The 20,815-nt window shown below is 41.4% G+C and overlaps 1 protein-coding gene across 1 annotated transcript in view; it reads left to right on the forward strand.

Annotated features, from left to right (window-relative positions):
* Nucleotides 1-20,815, forward strand: part of KIAA0825 (KIAA0825 ortholog) — a 1,661,419-nt gene that overhangs the window by 1,037,741 nt on the left and 602,863 nt on the right. Inside the window, exon 15 of the mRNA XM_044064463.1 lies at nt 17,429-17,565. Coding sequence (XP_043920398.1) covers nt 17,429-17,565 — 137 coding nt within the window. The remainder of the gene's footprint in view (nt 1-17,428; nt 17,566-20,815) is intronic.

A 20,815-nucleotide genomic window follows, 5' to 3' on the forward strand; every position in this document is an offset into this window, starting at 1 on the left:
TTGGAGAAATGTTTTACCATGGTTTCCTTAATGGGGGGTGGGGGCAGGATGTGGATATCTAGGGTAATTAGGTTATGGTCGGATCGGACCAATGAGGCGTTGACTTCAGGTGTGAAACACCGGTCACTCATGTTGGTAATGACTAGATCTAGGATATTGTTGCCCCTGGTGGGGGGTGTGGATAAGTTGATCCAGGCATTGGAGTTTATGAATTCCAGAAAGCGTTGAGCGAAGAAGTTGGTACATGAGTAGTTTACCCAGTTAATGGTGGGGTAGTTGAAATCGCCCATTATTAGGGTGTTTGGTTGAACCCTAATATTTTCCAGTACATCAAGAAAACAGGAGTGGGAATCCCGGGGCATGGTGGGTGATCTGTAGCAAGCTACAGTTTTGATTACAGTTTTGCCCAGAGTTAGTTGCACTTGGATAACCTCGGCTGCATTATGCTGAGCAACTAGCCTGGAGGTGTGGATATCCTTAATGAATATGGACACACCTCCGCCTTTGGTGTTCCGGTCCAGGTTACATGGCCGAAAAGTGTGGTATGAGTTATAGCCTGGTAATGCAGGGGTGCTCTCTGGAGCCTTGATCCAGGTCTCAGTCACTGCACATATATCGATGTTCTCCATTTTAAAGAGTGCCTCGAGTGAGTGCATTTTGAGATTTAGACTTCTAGCATTGAGTAGCATCAAAAAAAGTTTATTGGCCATTTTGGGCTAATTTCTCTCTCTTTCATTTCCCTGCTCTAAAACCCACATTTGTGAGGTTTTTGCGCTTGTATACAGCTCACCAGGCTCTGGCCTGATGCCCTGCAGAGTTCTACAGCAGCAGAGAGAGAAAAAGAGAGACTTTGGAGTGATCATTTTTCTGCATTTTCTTGCTGTCTTTAGCTAATTAAACCTAAAACACAGATTTTTTTTAGAGTTATTATGATTTAAAAAGCTTGTTTCAGTACATATTATGCTTATTTTACTGCCTGCACTTTAACAAAGTCACCTCTTTAACTGTTGTAGGCTACACACTCAAGTGTGATAGCCATTTCTGTCCATTTAAAGTGTTTTTTTATTGTATCTGCTTTATTTTCTGAAAAAAACAACAAAAAAACAATACTTGTTTTCCCACCTTTCTAAGCTAGTATAGTCCAGTTTTCAGGTTAGTGCTGAATTTAGGGCTGTGTTACAAGTTTCTGTGTTTGCCCATACCTACTTGGATAGAAGGAAGTTTCTCTGTTCACCTGTGAGAGAGGGGAGCTTTGAGCAGCCTATCTCTCCCTGGAGGAGTAGTTTCTCTCCAGAAATTAGTAGTTTGTTGGCCATTTTGGGCAAATGTCTATCTCTTTCATTTCCCTGCTATAAGACCCGCATTTGCGAGGTTTTTGTGCTTATATACAGCTCAGCAAAGCTCCTCTTTGGTGCCCTGCAGAGTTCTACAGCAGCAAAGAGGCAAAAGAGAGACTTTGGAGTGATTAAGTATCATTTTTCTGCATTTTCTTGCTGCCTTTAGCTAATTATGCGTAAAACTCTGATTTTTTTAGAGTTTCTGTGATTTAAAAAGCTTGTTTCAGCTACATATTGTACTTACTTTACTGCCTGCACTTTAACAAAGTCGTTTTTGAGTTCACATTACCTATTTAACTGTTGTAGGCTACGCACTCAAGTGTGATGGCCATTTCTGTGCATTTAAAGTGTTTTTTTGATTGTATCTGCTTTATTTTCTAAAAAAAAAAAAAATACTTGTTCGCCTTTCTAAGCTAGTATAGTCCGGTTTTCATGTTAGTGCTGAATTCAGGGCTGTGTTACAAGTTTCTGTGTTTGCCCATACCTTACTTGGATAGAAGGGAGTTTCTCTGTTCACCTGTGAGAGAGGGGAGCTTTGAGCTGCCTATCTGTCCCTGGAGGAGTGGTTTTTGCCCAGAAGTTAGTAGTTTATTGGCCATTTTGGGCTAATGTCCATCTCTTCCCTTTCCCTGCTATAAAACCCGCATTTGCGCAGTTTTGCGCGCCGGGCTCCACAAAGCCTACTCTTCAATTTTTCCCTTGGAACTAGACAAATTTTCAACTTAAGCACTCAAACCATTCACTTCTTAGCCTGACATTTGCTCTAAACTCATAGCATGTACTAATAAACCTTAGTACTAGACCCCCCTATACTGTAGAGAAGGACAAGGCTCTCTAGTCGACCTTACCAGCCAATCAGTAAAACAGTTCACTGTACCTATCCAGGCATGTCCAAAGGGCAGTTTCAGGTGTACTCTCTGGTCCAACTGGTGAATCTGGGCATTTTGAGGCACTGCTACAACTGCCTCATGTACACAGACAACTCTCTCCTCCTACTACCAAACACTAATGCATGTGAGAGATGCAATTATACAGCCAAACTGGAGGCTAAACTCTCTGAACCTAAGACTGGACCAGACAGTCAAGAGGAGAAGGGAACTACTTGCATCACACCACCAGTCTCACATAGAGCTATGAAACCAGCACTGACAAAAAACACATATAAATACATGAAAACATACTCAGAGGCTTTAAATAAAAATCTGCAAAAGCAACAGAGACCTCCAAAGCAGACACCCAAGCAACCTCCAGCCCCCAACACAAACCATGAAACACATACTTCAGAAAAACAGTGTGCCATGCAGTCACAGCCCTTAAGGCAAAATAACATACCCAGCCCACTAGTAATAGGTGACTCTATAGTCAGGCACACTGACGTCCCACTCACTAAGCTGAACAAGGAGAACGTTACTGTTAGCTGCCTGTCAGATGCCAGGATCCGCCACATAACACAAGCACTCAGGTCACTCCAGAACTAGTACAAATACGACTTTGTCATTGTCCATGTTTGTGTGAATGACCTGAGCCATACCTCCCTGGACTACATTAAGAAGGCCAGTATGACCCTGACCTTTAGCACCATCCTGCCCTCACCAAGAATGATACCATGGTATAAAGAAAAAAATGATCAATTTCAACAATTGGCTAAGCTTCTGGTGTCATTCAAAGGGGATCCAGTGTCTGTCAGCCTGGCATGACATGCCAAGCTACTTCACTAGAGACGGCTTGCACCTGTCACCCTTAGGCTTTCGAATACTTGCCAAGGCTGTTGCTACCCCCATAGTGCCTTTTTTTAGGCAAGGTTCAAAAGACAAACCCACCGCCGTAAATAGCACAAGTAACAAAAAACTGAGAGTAATGCTGCTCAATGCCAGAAGTCTAAACTTCAAAATGCGCGCACTCGAGGGACTCCTCATTATGGAGAAAATTGATATATATGTGCAGTAACAGAAACCTGGTTTAAGGCTTCAGAGAGCACCCCAGCACTACCAGGCTACAACTCATACCATACATTTCGGCCACAAAACCCGGACCGAAATACAAAAGCTGGGGGCGTATCCATATTCATATGAAGAAATGTGGCAGGAAGTATGCAACATCCCTGTTCAGTGGAAAAATAAACATTTCTGAGTACTGTTTGTTGGTGTTTGTCATTAATGACTTCACTGACCGTTTTAACTCATTACCTCTGAGTACCATCACAGGGCACCTTTGTGCTTACATCTGAGTGCTCACTGAGGCAGTAGGAATCTTGTGTTTCCAACATGCTAAACATGTTTTCAAAAAAATCACCGAAAGAGCAAGTTATCCTGTTGTTATGTTTAGCACTGCCATACTGAAACCAAAGTTCTTTTACAAGGTCTGGGCATGACACAAGTGGTGGCAGCCAATCAGATTCTTTCAGTACAAGCCACTGCTTGCATAACACATTCAACCTCAGACCTAAGGATTCTTTGTTCCTGACAAAATAAATAGAAGGTCCTGTACAGCAAATTCAGTTTTATTTTTGGTGGCAAGATTTGGACAATTTACCTAAAGTACTACCAGTGCCTTCTAGGAAGACTGTGACTGTTCTGTGTGCTGATTGTTTGGAGAGACTCCCAACTGCAATCTGACACCTGAAGGGACAATTTCTGAGAAGACAGTTGAAGTAGTGAGAAGCCCCCATTTAAGATTGCTGACAGCCACAGATTAAAGGTCTAAAAAAAACAGTTGTCTGAAATAGAGCTAAAGCAGTGGAGAGCTTTTCCAATGTCACTAAAGAGAAAAATCTAGGTAAGTGTGCAGGAAGAACAGTTCCCTTAGGGGGGGATCATGCCCCATAATGCTTGCAACATCTACAACTACCACATCTTCCTAAATTGTAATAGTCTGTACTTCCAGTATTGAGAAACTTGTTTTTTTTTTGCCAGTGATTTAGTGGTTGTGGAAGGTAATGCTTTTTTATGGTGTAGTTCCATTTGTGCTTTTCATAATTGTATGGTGTGTTGCATCAGTAGTCTTTTTAATTTTAATGTTTGATTCTCCAGACCCTGATTTGACAAACACACAGTCAGTCAATGATGCTTGACAGTTGCGTTTGCTATTTATTAGTGCTAAAAATCTGCATGTTGCAGCCAAAACTATTATTCTATTAACTTTGTCAGTGAATTAGGACAATATTTAAGTACTGTTCTGCATCTGATCATTACAAAGACATTGACTGCTGTGCCATTAAAACACTTCAAGCCATTAAAGCACTATGCATTCCTTCCCCTTTATTTTTTTGTTGGTGTATGTTACTTGGAGTACATGTAGAAAATACAGTTCTGTGCACTTATGATTGAGTATTCTTCTGTTTTTTAATGTTCGAACTCAACAGACTTCCTCAACCACATATGGTCCTGCCAAACATTTTGGACCTTGCAGTAAATCCCTGAGGATTATGGTTGGTTAGCAATGCTTGACTTCGGAGTTTCATAGTTATTGTTCATTGCCAGAAAATGCATGTTGCAGGAAAATCTTTAGATGTTCTTCGTGTTTGACTGTTGCAGTCATCACATTTGGGTTATACCTGCCAGGGTAGCCCTTGGCTGGCCCGAATACCAGATACTTAGTATTTCTGCGTCGGTTGCTGTCGCTCGAGGACTGATGTCAGGTCGTCAGTGGTATAAAATAAGGCAGCCAATGCCATTACATCAGTCTTTTCTTGCCATGGAGCCCAAAGCAGAAGCAGTTTGCATGAGTGCCGGTTGGCCGCTACCTGAGTTTTCATTTCCGAATTGAAGTTGAAGTCTTCTAAAGCTAAGTACCCCATTGGGGAACCATTTTTCTTGCACTAACTGATGTCAGAAAAAGTTAATAATTGTCTTGCCTGTGGAAAGAAAATGCCACACCGAGACCTCCACTCTTACTGCATCACTTGTCTAGGCCCAGACCACGATGCCCCTTGTTGTCGCTTTTGTGCTTTAACGCCAGAACTATCCATTGTCAGGCCCTTATTGTAGCCAGATATTTTCGTTTACAGTCCTCAAATTCCGATATGGCTTTTATAAGCCATCCGACAGCAGATCTTTAGAAAAAACGTAAAGATAAAGACAGAGACAGACTGCACAGGTCCAAACCTATTGATAATGCTTCCATTAAGCTAGTCCTCAGTCCTCATGTACTCAGTGAGGCACTTTCGCAGCCCCTGATGCCCGCTTCAGTTGATTCGAAGGCTGCTACCGAGACCCTTTCGAAGTCCAGTATGCCGCCAAATTCTTCATCTAAGGATCCTGTGGTCATCTCTACCTTGAATAGGTCCAGAGCTGCTGAGCAGCCACCGGCTTCCGAGGAAGTCCTTTGCACCACCGAATCTCGATACAAACCGACATCTTCTTTCGCGACTACCATTCTTTTGAAAACAACTGAGTTCCTCAGGCCCAAGGTTCGAACCACACCAAAGAAACCGACAACCACACTCAGGCGCCTGCTACCTTGCCTCAGTCTGAAATGCTTAAAATGGCGGAAGACCTTATCATGCTGATCATGGGAAGCCAAGCTACCCCCTCAAAAAGAAAAAGAGATCTGTCCCCAGTAGGTTTGTCTGAACTAGAGTAGATGAATCTGATGCATCTGACTATAAAGACATGCAACCCCTCTCCACTTATGAGGATTCTGATGCAGTGGAATCCATTCCTTCATCCTCTCCCCTAGAGGATTTTTCCTTTGGGGAAACCCTGCATTCTTTAAGGGAGCATTTCCAATGGGAGAGGCAGGACTACCCTCAGTCTAAGAAGAGACTCTGGGAATTCCTAGAACTTCCTGAACACAGACCCTTGACCATCCCCACAGTCTTGGATGTGGTGGATGATGATTTCCTTGAATCCAGCTTGACTCCTGACTCCCTACCTCCTGCTCCCAGAAAACCAAACAGGTACTACAGAGTCCCTGACTCACACAAATATCATTTTAAAAATCCTACAGCTGACCCTGCGGTAATTTCTCAAGGGCCTAAAGGGATTAAAGCAACCTCTGCTAAGAATCCCACCCCCTCAGACAGGGATTCCCGAGCATTGGACAGAAGGGGTAAAAAAGTATACATCTCAGCTGCTGTTGCTTTCAGGGCACTAAATTGTCAGTTCCATATTCTTAAATATCAGCAACATACCTTGGAACTCCTTAAACAAAAAATGTCTTCCTTTCCTGCTTGGGCAGAATCTAAAGATTTACAATACTTAATGCATTCTGCAAGTCAAGTAACTAAACACACTTTGCACTGTGGTTTTGATGCCCTAGAAGCTTCTTGCTTGGCAGCAGTCACTGAATCTGTCAGTAGAAGACATGCATGCCTTAAGGAACAACCCCTGCCAGACCATGTCAAATTTAAATTGTTGGATGCCCCCTTGCACAAAGATAACTTATTTGGCACTAAGGCAGAAGAGGTCTTAAAAAAGATGGAAGAAAAAGCAAAATCTATGTAAACAGTTAAATATTTCTTACCGGTCCAACCCCCTAGGTTCAGCAGGCATTGTCCCTCCAAGCACTGGTCCTTTCCTGCTCTGAGTAAACAGGCCCAGCCTAGGCCCCGTGGAAGCAGACCCCCCCCCCAGACAGCAGCCTCATGGAATGCAGAGATCTAAGCAGTGGACTATCTCCACTTCAAAACCAGGGAGTTCTAATCCACCACCTAATTGTAAGAACTCACAATGACTCACCTCCTCCCGAACTCCCCTCTGCCCACCTTCACTTTCCCCTAGGAGGAAAACTGTTGTTTCACTCAAGCACCTGGGCCACCATTACCAAGGAAAAATGGGTTCTGAACATTGTGTCTCAGGGATACAAATTTTCCTTCCACACCCTAACAACTCCACAAGGGTTCCCAGATCTACCACCAAATCAGTGGGCAGAGGCTCAAAAGCAAATCCATTCCCTGCTGTCTTTGAGGGCAGTAGAGCATGTTCCTGCAGAACAGATAGGCCAAGGCTTCTACTCCAGACCTTTTCTGGAAAAAAGTGAAAAGAGGGCACCTGGCGCCCCATCCTCGATCTATGCATTCTTAACACCTTCCTGGTAATCCCAAAATTCAAAATGCTCACTCTCCAGCAGCTGCTACCCATGCTCTTCAAGGACGCCTGGCTAGCCACCCTGGATCTAAAAGAGGCGTACCTCCACATTCCTATCAGAGAATCATGCAGGAAATATCTCCGCTTCAGGGCAGGATCTCAACACTTTTAGTTCTCTGCACCTCCCTTTGGCTTATCTACTGCTCCCAGAGTTTTCACAAAATGCCTGGCTCCGGCCATTGCCTTTTGCAAACAAAGAAATATTCAAATTTACCCCTACTTAGAAGACTGCCTTATTCAGGCAGACAGCCAGAAAAAGCTGCTCAAGCACTTGGCCTTTGTAAAGAACCTACTACCCTCCCTAGGGTACACAGTCATTGAAAAGAAATCAAAACAGTTGCCCACCCAAAGGATAATATCCCTGGGGCAAATCTGAACACAGCATCCCAGATTGCATACCTTACACCAGAGAAACAAATTTTCCTGTCAGCCTACTTCTCTCAACTGGCCACCAGGCCCCAGCTTTCTGCAAGGAAAATCCTGAAAGCTCTGGGGTTCATGCCATCTTCCATACTCCTCATTCCATATGCCAGACTGCATATGATGAAACTTCAGTGGTACCTAAAGAGCCTTTGTTGGCAACACTCTCAAGACCTGGAAACTCTTCTACCTATAATTCTTTGCCTCAGAAAGGAATTTCTTTGGTGGGCAACAGCATGCCCCCACAACAAGGGACTGCCCTTTTCCCCATACCCCACTGCCCAGACCCTCATCCCAGATGCATCAGACTACACTTGGGGTGCACACCTGGGCGGTAGGTGCATTCAGGGCCAATGGAGCCCACAGCAAATCCCCTTGCACATCAGTCAAAAAGAGATTATGGCTGTGCAGCATGCCTTGATAGCTTTCAAACCCCTTCTCTTTCCAGGAGTTCTCCTGATCAAAACAGACAACAACACCACTGTGATGTGGTACATCAACAAGCAGGGAGGGACCCACTCCTACCCGCTATGCAGGCTAGCCATGACCCTTTGGCTCACAGCCTCTTCCATGCAACTACACCTGTTAGCACAATACCTACCAGGCTCTCTCAACTCCCTGGCAGACCAATTAAGCAGAAACCTTCTGGACCCACACAACTAGCAGCTCAACAGAAGTACCTTCACCCTAATAACTCAGAAATGGGGAACCCCGAAGGTCAACCTCTTTGCCTCCCACACCAACTATCAGCTCAAAAAATTCTGCACCAGGGAGCATCGCTGCATGGCTTGGAAAGTGGATGCCCTGTCCTTCCCCTGGATCAACCTCTCAGTCTATGCCTTTCCTCCCCTACCTCTCTTCCCCAGGGTACTGCTCAAAATAAGGGAGGAAAAACCAAGGACCATTCTTATAGCTCCAGACTGGCGCAACAGCACTGGTACCCCTTGCTACATAGCCTGTCCCCACTGCCTGTCCTTCCCCTGGATCAACCTCTCAGTCTATGTCTTTCCTCCCCTACCTCTCTTCCCCAGGGTACTGCTCAAAATAAGGGAGGAAAAACCAAGGACCATTCTTATAGCTCCAGACTGGCGCAACAGCACTGGTACCCCTTGCTGCACAGCCTGTCCCCACTGCCTCCATGGCATCTTCCTCAGATTCCAAACCTCCTAACCCAGAGGGAAGAGGAATTCATGCATCCCCAATTGCAGACACTCATTTTAGCAGCTTGGCTTATTCCCTAACCCCAAACCAATCTGCCATTCTCAGTAAACAGGTTCTGGATGTTATCTGTGAGGCCAGACACACTAGCACCAGAAAGTCTTATGCAGATAAATGGGAAAGGTTCTGCACCTGGACCCAGGCTAAGGGGGCCAGTGTGGCACAGCCCTCCATCCCCCTCATCCTGGATTACATAGCTGACCTACTACACAATGGTCTCTCTTTCTCCTCTATAAAAATTCATGCCTCTGCTATTTCTGCCCATTTTCCCATTATTTTCTCACACCTTTTGATCAAACATTTCCTCAGAGGGGCTAACAACTTGAGGCCCCCCAGAAGGGCACCAACACTGGCTTGGGACCTTAACTTTATCTTGGAAAAGCTCACCCTGCCTTCTTTCGAACCAGCTTCCTCTGCAGAGCTAAAATTTCTCTCCTGGAAGACCGCCTTCCTTCTGGCCATCACTTCATCCAGAAGAGTCTCTGAGTGCAGGCACTCATGGCTGTGGAACCCTTCATCATCTTCCATGCAGACCAGGTATCCCTCTATGAAGCATGCAGGACATCCCATTTTAAAGTGTGCAAGGCTGCTGACTAAGTCATGTTAAGCACCTCCACCGCTTAAGAATAACATGTGGGAAAAACATCTTACAGCAGTACACATTGATGACTTTGTGGGTCCAGTAGGCCCTGTAACCTACCTCGGCCAGATAGCACAGAGATGGGCTTCATGAACCTGATGTTCCCAGAAGAGCTGTACTCCCTTGTTGCCTATGAAACTAATCACTATGCTGCAGAGAGGCAGGCCTCAGTAGACAAGCTCGATAAGTGATGGAGTCCTGTATGTCCTAGAGACATATGCACATTTTTGTGTGTTAGCATATACATGTGTTTTGTACTCATTCCAGAGTTCAGGCAGTACTGGGAAACCCACCTTGGATACGGTCGCTTCCCAGTAGTTGAGTAAATGACCCAAGAGAAGCTTGAAAAAATTCAACAGCATTTTCACAGCAGTGACCAGCTTGAGCCTTCCTCAGGACTGCATTCATGACAACTAAACCTTGTATGTCCCATACTGGATGCTGCACATCATGCATGCAGGACGCAGTACAATGTGCACCATGAGGTGGCAATAGAAGAAGCCAGGATTGGCTTCTGTGGATGTTGACACTTGGCCATTTTACACCTAGTAAGCCAGAGAGGTATGGCATTAAGTTATGGGTGCTAGCAGACTCTCACAGAGGGTGTGTATATAAATTCCAGGTGAAAAGCAGAGCAGAATACTAAGGTTGGGCTTGCACAAAAAGTTGTGATAGACTTAACTAGGGGATTAATTGGCAAGATGCATCACATTTACTTCTGTAGCTCTGTCCCACTGGCACAGCAATTGCTACAAGATGACCTGTATTGCTGTGGAATCATGCACACCAGTAGGTGAGGATTGCCTGTAATATTCAACAGACAGACCATTAGTAAAGCACCTCAAGGGTGCTACAAGCAGTTGCAGAGTGGCCCAATGTTCATAGTTTCAGAGGATGATACTAGATTATTGGCCTGGAGGCCGTTATAAGCCAAGCCAAGAATTTCACCCATTTTCCCACAAAGTTAGCACCTGTTTTCCCTGTCCAGCAGGGACACAGGTGGGCTCCTAGGGGTATATTTTCTGTTTCCCATCCAGTCGTCCAGGTTCCACTTAAAGACAGCTAATGAGGTACTGTGGTTGACATGGAGAGAAAGTCTATTCCACAGACGGGGGAGTCATTGGGGTACAAATCTATCCCACCAAGAGGTTCTGTATAATCACCCCAGCCAAGTCTTGAACGCAGGACCCTCTGAACTGCAGCTCTCTCAGCTCTTGGCTATTGAATGAAATTATAGCAACCCAGTATTTCTGCTATCGGCTAATAGTAACCCAGTCTTGTCTGTCTCTACCACACACAGGAGAAAGCTTGATAGAACAAGATCATCAGCACCATGTCCAAAAGTTGTAAATAGTCGCATCAGTTACTTGAATGGGATGGACTGAGCCAGTTGGCTCTGAGCACAGTACACAACCACAAGCAAAGCACTCAAATGGTGGTTGTGCATTTTCTGGTTCCTATGGGATGTGGCCCTAGTGAATGCTTTCGTTATGTTCCATGAAGGCAGCAGCCACTGGCAAGTGTCATTCACTGGATACATTATTCCTACAACACAGTTGCAGTTTTGAAGGAACCAAGGGCTGCACCTCATTGCTAGTTACAAAAAGAGGAAGAGGCACACTGAGATTACTGTCCCAGAACCTGTGAGCTGATTTGAGCCTGGATCACACTAACCAGTGAAATGGCAGAAGTCAAGATGCAGAAACTGTGATAGCAAGGGTAAACATGCTGAACCTTCATGGGAATGCTGACCTATAAGACCAAAGTGTGTTGAATGCTTTGCTGAGTACCATGGTCACAGACGTTTGATAGATTGCTGATGGCAGAAAATGTACCATATGTCCATGTAAGACAGAAATAAAGTTTTATCTTCATATCTAAATACCATGCATCTTAGGATCATCCAGGATGGCAGAAAGGTGCTTTGAGACTCTTCATCTCAGTGCCATTGTGCTGCTGTCCTGGATATGTATGGTATGATTAGGTCACAACAACGTGGGACAAATGCAGATAGAAGAAGCAAAGGTAAGGCTTTTTCTTTTCACATGTGCCTTTTGCATAGCTCTCCTGTCACTTTCAGTTTAGGAAAAGTATTTAGGTCAGGACAAGACATGTTAGGTCAGATTTCCCCCTGTGACTGCTTTATTTTCATTCTTGAAAGGACATATGCAAACAAAAAAAGCAGAGACAAGACAGACTCCTGATACTGGTAAGTTATCTCTAGGCAAGCACCCTTTCCCAATCCCTTTCTCACTACCACCAGGATGGGCAAGCTGACACACACCACCCAATTTCACTACCCCAATCTGCCTCTTTCAGTGCTTGAGACACACTAATCAAACTCTGGTCATTTGAGTGACAATCAAGACTCCATCCCTATATGCCAGAGAGCTGGCCCTGTCTCACATATGTAATGCGGACGAACATGCCCCACTTCAAAGAAACAGTGATAATGTAGTGCTGTATCCTTTCGGTGCTTGTGCTAGGATCATTTTAGAAATTATTATAGGCACAAGATCATTAATCAGACATTTCCTTGAAGTGTCACTTCAGTAAATGGTCAACAAAGTGGTCTTCAGAGGGCTGAGCATCAGAATGTTCCACAAGACCAAATTCTGAAGTGGTGTTTGAGATGACACTAACTGATATGGTCACTTCTAATTGTTCTGTGACTTCTTATTTGAACTAACAATTTGATTTTCTCACTTGCATAAATCTTGTGTCTCATATTAACTACTATGGAGGAGAATTTGCTCTGCTGTGTTTCAGTCAACGCAGCTGTGCTATGAAAAACTGGAGAAATGCTGAATCTTGGAAATATCACATTACCACTGAGAAGCATATTGCTATATCCAAGTGCCACCTTTTGCCAGAGCAGTGTCGACATGCACAAAATGTGTATGTCATAATAAAAATGATGACCGGTGGAAAGTCTAGATGGTAAGCTTGCTTCATTTTTATGAGTATGACTAGACACCAACAGCATCCTTTTCGTAAAAGTCATGCTGTTGCCAAGAATGATCTGAGTAGCAAGTTTTCTTCATTGTTAAAATATGGCTTAGTAGTATAACCACTGCGAGACAGATATTGGCATAATTTAGAAAAGCAATTTGCAAGAAATCTGATTACATTTTTTATGGTATCATGTTTATTGGGCTATTGATGCAGTAGGCCACCAGAAAGTTTTTTTTTCACATAGCAATGTAAAAAAGACATTGTTTTTGCTTGTATAATTGTAATGGTTTTAAGGGATTGGGGGATATGGTATTAACTGTTATATGTTGATGTTTTATGGGCTCGCTCATTGCTTCATTGGATTGCTGAGGAAGTAAAGAACATCTGTTTTTAGTGAGGGCTGGGATCTTTTGCTGGTAAGTGGTGGTGGCTGGATTGATATACTACCAAGAAAGTGTAGGCAGCTACAAGTTTAATACAGAAAAAAACTTGGTTGTAATCTCTGCTACTGCTAAATTAAAAAAATAGTAATACTAACAATAACAGCAACATCAATAACAACAATAATAATAATTCTTTTTGTACCTGATATAGCTCCCAGAAAGAATGACAATCACAATTACATCTGTCAACAGTACTGCCATTGGCATGGTCTCAAAAACTAAACTGTTGGGATTTATTTTTAATAAGTAATGGAAGTTTGATAAACATATAGATTTTGCAGTCAGTAAAACCAACCAAAAATTTGGCATGCTGTCAAAATCATATCTATCTGAAACTTTTAGTGACAACCCTCCATCCATACATTTCTACTTAAGTTTGTTGTATGTATCATCTACCTCTATTATTCTACATAAAACTCAGTTTAACGAATTAGAACACTACCATAACCAAGTAGCCAAATTTCCAGTAAACCATGGGCTCAAGCTCAATGCCAAGAAATGTATTGTTATCCCCTTTGGGAAAAAACATGTATCCATGAATTACCATATAGGTGGCAGTACACTAAACACAGAAAGTGTGATAAGAGACTTAGGGACACAGGTGGACAGTGGTCTCACCTTCGATAACCACATCGCCACAACAGTCAGGAAATCCTTCTATGTGGCACACCTCATCACGAAGGGCTTTTCATCCAGAAAAAAGGAGGTCATTGTCCCACTGTACTCATCCCTCATTAGACCCATTATAGAATACAATGCCCCATTTGGTATGTACCTCTGAAGACATCTGCAACAACTGGAAAGGCCTCAGAAATACCTCACTAAAAGAATCACAGGCCTAAAGCAGATGCCCTATGCTGACCGCCTTAAAAAACTCCAGCTATACTCTGTCGCATATCGTCTACGCAGAGGCGATCTCTGCTTAACATACAAGGCCATGTCAAACCCAGAGCTGTTGGACATGCTACACTTAAAGAAATCCCAATCCCTCAGAGCTACACGCTCCAGGGATCTAAACCTTGTCATCACAATAAACAAAACATGTTAGAGGGATAGGTTCCTGACCCAGAGACTCCCCAGACTCTGGAATAGATTGCCCATACATGTCAAGCAGAGTGCCTCTTTGGACCTCTTCAAGAAGAACCTTGACGATTGGATGGGAGAAAGGAAATTCACACCAGGGATCACGTCAGTCGCCCTGCTAGACAGGGGTCCAGGAAAGTAAATAATGTGGGAAGAAATATTCAGGGAATTGTTGTGGCTAGGCTTGTATAGGCCTAGGGCTGATAGCCTAGTACTAACCTATGAACCTATGAACTTCCCAAATAAGACTCATCGCCTTTTAGTGTTTAGAAGAACTGAATGGCTAGCACTACAAAGTAGTAAAATAACAACATAAATGAGGACAGTATATAAAATGTTTTGCAACGCTGATCAATTTCCTGCCTTTCAAAACCTAGTACAAATCCACAACCGACTGAGATCACGTGGCTCAAAAAATAAAAAATAACCTTTTAACTGAAAATCTAATAAACATTATGGAGTTCAGTATGTGTTTCAACACTATGGAATTCCTTACCAACAACATATCCTTGATAAGTTTAGCCACTCAGTAAGAGAACACCTGACTCTTAACTGGAAATGCACATTTGTAACAAAACTCTTTATTATTATAATGACTGCACCCAGTATGCGATATATAATTGCCCTGGACACTTTACTCAGCATCGTAGAGCTGATGGACCTGTTAATAGCCAGTTATCATTTTCTAAACCTTAATGCTTAATCTAATCTGCTATTGTTTGTATGGTGTTATTTCTTTGTATTAACACTTTTTGGTGTACTAACATATTTTAACAGTATCTTCCTGTTATTAGCTTCTATTATCATCTCAGCTAAAAGTACTCAAATCACTTGAAATACTTTACTCTCTTTGGTTTATGTTAATTTCTCTTCTACTTGAGCATAGATTTTTTTTCTTGAAAATTATAGTAAGCTATTTTTGTATTGGGTATTTCTTATAATACAGAAATACGTTTTAAAATGTAAATGTGTTGTATGTAACATAAGTACCATTTTTGCATATTCTTTTAGTATACTCCATCTTTCTTATGTATGTTGCAATTATTACATTATGATTACATATTATGGCAGTAATATATTTCCTATGTAGAGTGCTAATATGTCAGTTACTGTGCACTGCATGGAAGTACCACAATCATGCTCTGAAGTCAGGGAAGAGGCAGGCTTGTTAAAGTGTCAGCTTTTGTTAACTACTCCTAGTCTTGTGCGAGTGTATTAGCAGTGGACAGCGATCACTACAGAACGGCATTGTGAACATAACATGAAAATGCTAAAGCATTATGAATTTCTTTCAGCCTTTCTTTTTGGCCAAAGGAAGTATTTTCAACTTGTTTTAAAGTATTTTAGCTTCCCAGTGCTTTTCTTTTGTTGCCGTTCACTGACAGTGATAAGTATGTTACAGCTTTGAAAGCTGTAAGACACTTAGTGCTTCTACATTTTTTACTCTAATGTTTGAAGTACAGTAAAACAGCTCAAGTTCCATGTTCAGCAAAAATAGTGATTGGGATTTTCTGAACATAACCCTCTTTGTCTTGTTAATATGAATGTCAAGAAATTCACTTTTCAAGTTTCGTTGCGAGGTAAATTTCTTGACACTCATGTTTCGAATATATACACTAGTTACGATTAGAGGCACACTCATAATCCTGTTTGTGCTTAGAAACAAATTGTGTATCACTGTTATTGGAGCTTTTCTCTCTTGGCCTCCACTGAAACAAAAAAATAGCTTTAAGCCCAGTTAAACAGTCACAGTTAATAAATGCAATAAGTAAGTAAAATAACCAATATTTTCAACTGTATAAAATGTAGCGGGTAATTCTTATTTATCTCATTTAAATTGCATTTTATATTAAATATTTACTTTTACTGGTGCATTTAAAATATCTGCTCATAGCTGAACTCTGTAAACAGGTGGATTCTGTAGAACTCAAATTTAGGTCAGGAAGGTACAGCAGGTTTCAGTATGTTTTCTTAATTTGCAACCCATAATACAAGCCATGAAAAGGTAATGTGCATATACAGAAGGCATGAGGAAAATATTTTTTTTGCACTTGCACAACATGTTTAAGAGCATAATGGAGGTTTGCAGTATTTTAGGGATCTGTGCTACACTCTTTATGCAGTAAGAATTATAGCTAATTTAATACACTAGAATTGAATATCTGTTTACCAGTTTTGCTAGGAATTCTGTTGACTTGTGTAGAAAACTGAATGTGAAATTAAAGAGAGAACATGTGCATATGGTATTTTCCATCATTTTTTAAGAATAATTTTGTGACATAAGACTGTTGAGAAGGTGTATTTTACTTGTTTTAATATCAAACTGATACATTTGATTACACAGGTACCTGTTTTGAGGAAAAGCTCTAGGTGGTGGTGATGTTTTGTGATTTGCATGGAGCCAAACTCTATTCCACTAAATGTACTAATCATGAGTCAGAATTTCTTAATATAAATTCTGTTTATAAAATAACAATATTCCTGAAGTGTGGCATACCATTGTAAAAAAAAAAAAAGCTGTTAGCATGAAATTTGGTCACAGAAATGTAAGACAAAGCTAAGTGCATATATCATTTTTGCTATCAACACTCATCATTATAAGGCCCTGGTGTAAACCATGCAATGTTTATACACAATTCAAATACATTCTAAATATTTTTTGAAAATGTATTTAAAAAAAAGTCTTCTATGCACGGGAGCATGGAAGTTTCTTTTAATACTTCTGTGTAAGAATATTAAATGCAAAATACAAAGCACAATGGTTTTGTGCATTGATTGGCTGAAAACATTTGAGTGATTTATAATTGATTACATATTTGTTAAAATTCCTTCAATTATTCAGGCATACACGCTTGGTATAATTTAATTTGTGGATTGACACTAAACAGTTTCTGTAGAACTCTAATTGTAAAATATGTCTACTCTGGATTTATTCATGCAGAAAAAGATCTCTGCCTCATAAAACAAAACAGTACATGGTCTTACCACAGAGATAAGTGAGGTTACTTTCTATCAGTTTTACAGTATATTTGGCAGCTTACCAAAGGTTAATTTGCTTTTAGCGAGTTGCGATTAAATGTAATTCCTTCCCCAAGTAGTCTTAAAGTAAGCAACCATGAAAGCATTTCAGACTAATCTGGGAGGAATTGACATTTAAGGAAGTTAGCCTTGCATTTGCACTTTAAGGCTATTAATTTCATAGCTAAATTAAGTACATTTTTCTTTTTTTATCTTGCTTTTTGAAAGGAGTCCATCGGTAGAGCTGGCAGCTCTGGGACATCTGAAACTGCTGTTATCCCAGCCATGTTGTAACTGGAACTTGCTGTTGCAAACAATGCTACACCATGATTGTTTCATACTGAGAATTTTACTGGCAAACACTGGTAAGTATTTGCAAAAAATAGTTTACATGACCTCAGGAAGCTACACGCTTACCTGTTAATTGCAGACTGTTCTGAGTACCATTACAGATCTAGTAGTAAGGGCGCATTACATACATGTACTAGTGTAAAGTTTTTCCCTCTGCTGCTGTTTTCGTAAGAAAACTTGATATTTTCATCAGGTATATAATTTCTCCTCAGGAAATATATTGCAGCTAGTGGTTTGTTTGTCTTTTCGGCTTTTCCCGGTTAGGGGTCGCCACAGCGGAACTCCGGTCCGCTAATGATTGGCAGTCGATTTGTATGGTGCCGAGTTGCCAGCCCGACGCCCAACCTTCAGCGAAGGCATGCCCATTCACGCATGTCTTTCGGAGGCCACTCGACCGTGGGGAGGACATGCAGACTCCACACAGAAGGCGCTCCAGATTGCAGCTAGTGGTAAAATGCAGTAATAACAGAAGCATAGGCATGGTTTCTAAATGAAGATTTTCATCAACAGTTTGCTAGATGATTATGTGTGATGGCACCAATTATATCATATCATGTGTAAAATATTGCCATTTCAGAAACTTCTTAGTTTTTTTAAGAAACAAAATGTATGCTACTAGGCCTAAATTGGACTGTTTTGTGTGTCACATATGCCTTGATTGAGGCACCTTATTTTCATTCCCTTTCCCTGATGTCTCTTTAGAAGCCTTGTTTCGGATGTATCTGTAGCCAGAAGAGTGCGACTAAAGGAACTTCATAATGGATGCATGAACAGTCTAGATCTTGACTATGACACATGTATGTCACTCCTTCAGTAGCTCAGGGAGCATTTAATAGAGGAGACTCAGTTCCCTCTGGAGCAGGAATCATTCCAAGAATTGTTTGTACAGTTGTTATTTTAGGGGTAATGGTTTAAGGAGTCTTATACCAAACACTGTAGCAAGAGTAAATGGACTTTTGAGGATAATGTTCATCAGTAAAACTTATGTGGAGAAAGAGATTCTTATGCTATTTCTTCAGATTTACCTGTATATCTAGCTGTGTCATCTTTTAGGTCACAAGCTGCCTCTATCCCTTCCTTTTTATCCCAGCATCCATTCCCTTTATTAAGAGTGCTTTTCTTAGGTGATAGTGTTGTCATCATCATTTGACTTGCTTACTAATGACATCACATGCATAGGACAATGCCCTTCCTTTAATCCTTTTTTCACTGATTTGTTCATCAACATTTGTAGCTTTTTTCTTCTTTTTCTGCTGTACCTTGCACTACTTCATCTGTTTTTCACTAAACCACTTGTTGGGACATGTGGTGTTCTTTTTTTTCCCTGTCTTTTCTTTTTGTTTTTCAGTCATGGATGCCTAAATCTTCATCACAGTAAAATCACTTCTTTCTTATAGTGGTTCTTTATGTTTGCTTATTTGTCTAGCTACACTTCCATCTGCACATGTATCTGCCAATGGATCTGCTAACATGCTTTCATTTTTATTTGATCCAGCTCAAGATTTAGAATGAGACACCTCTGTTAATGGAGATTGACACTGAAAGATTAGAAAGGTGAGCAGCCAATGAGTCATTCCCTTTTCTGGATTCCTCTTCTTGTTTTTCAGTCTGGAGATGTAGCCTAGGTAGAAACAAAAGGAACTTTGATATACATGCTCTTCAAATGTGAAAGTCCATACCCACCCAACTGGATGCCATTCTTAACTAATCCTCTTTTCCTCCCTACTTAGATCCTGCCTTACTGGTTGGGCAGAGTGTACTTGTTTCCTCGCATGATTATCCAGTTATTGCTTATTTCCAAAAGAAATTCAGGGCAGTTAACTGCGCAGCAGTGTCACAAAAGGGGAATAGCTCAGTAACTAGAAAATCATAGTGCAAACAGGGCAGTGCTGAGAGTCAGAGACCTAAATGATACTGCTGCACTGGAAAGGAGCAGGAAAATCTTCCATCCCATTTAAGATCACCATAGTAAGTTGGGGTGCAGTGGGCTCTTACCACACAATATATGTATTTCCGTTTAAGTGCCCTTATTTTTTCTGAAATTGAACAAAGCAGCATTCAGAATGAAAACTGTCAGGTTACTGACTAGCTCTTAATGAGGCATCTTGTAGTTTATTGCTGTTTATGCATGCAGTTGCATAGTATGCAACACTGTTGGGCAGGTATATCTCTGTATACTTTTGTATGATACATTTTATTGAATGTTTTGTCTTTGCCTTAATTTTTGTAGTTCATTGTTTGTGTATTTAAATAGCCCACTTAGATCAGGTCACTTTCTTAGTTAACAAATATGTAAATAAATAACCCTTTATTTTGATTGTGGTGTAGCTACGGGGTGTGCAGCATTTGTGTATTATAACTTGGAAATTCCAGAAAAGCAAACATGTTCACTAAACCCCGTTTAAATATTTCTAGTAAGCCTTTCTGGTAAAGTCCCATTTTGCTCTGACAGAAAACGCAAGAGCCAGAGAGATTTTTACTACTTGACACCAGATTGTTTAGCTTTCTCTTATGAGGCTAACACATGATATGGGTTTAGCAAAGCACCATTATATTTCTTTTCCTCCCCATACTTATCTTAGCTTTGACTGGTCAGTGAGGTTAATATACTTTGTGAGTCATTCTCTTAATAAGTTGTGAAACTTGATGCCAGGAACAAACTGATGCTTTTTGCTTCTGCTGTTTTTAAACAAGTAATATGGATGATCTTCTAAAATGCCAGTATGAGTTATATATGTTTTCAACACTGTGTGCAAACTTTGTTTCTTTTTCTGAAGAACAATTACCAAGTTCTCTCCAGGCAGCTTCACCTTTAAGCTTCATTGTTTATAAGGGCCTACACTAACACTTTTGACTGCATGGCAGTAGGCATCTGCCAGTGCTGTTTTGCCTTGGGAGATGCTTAGTTTTGCTTCAGAGTTCAGCATAATATTCTTGCTGTTAAAATGTGTCAGAGACTGACTTGGTAGGGTGGAAAGGGAAAATGAGTCCAGCAACCACAGGTGGCACAGATGAACCAGGTTACCTGAAGCATTGAATACTCTGCTCATGCTGTGACTTTTCTGTTTAAAGCCTTCCTACTTTGATACTTTGAACTGACATCAAAGGAGAGTTGTGCAGTTCTGTTTTGAAGGTCCTGTCCCCACCTGAGTGGTGATATGCCTGTTGTACTGCCTACCCCAACACAGACTGGCTATGAGACTGCATGACTGACATTTCACTACCAACATTTTAGTACATCAGTTGTGTGTCTTTAACCTGCTC

The sequence above is a fragment of the Protopterus annectens genome, chromosome 2.part2 (genome assembly GCF_019279795.1).
Source record: "Protopterus annectens isolate FY-2018-M chromosome 2.part2, PAN1.0, whole genome shotgun sequence".
NCBI classification, from domain to species: domain Eukaryota; kingdom Metazoa; phylum Chordata; order Ceratodontiformes; family Protopteridae; genus Protopterus; species Protopterus annectens.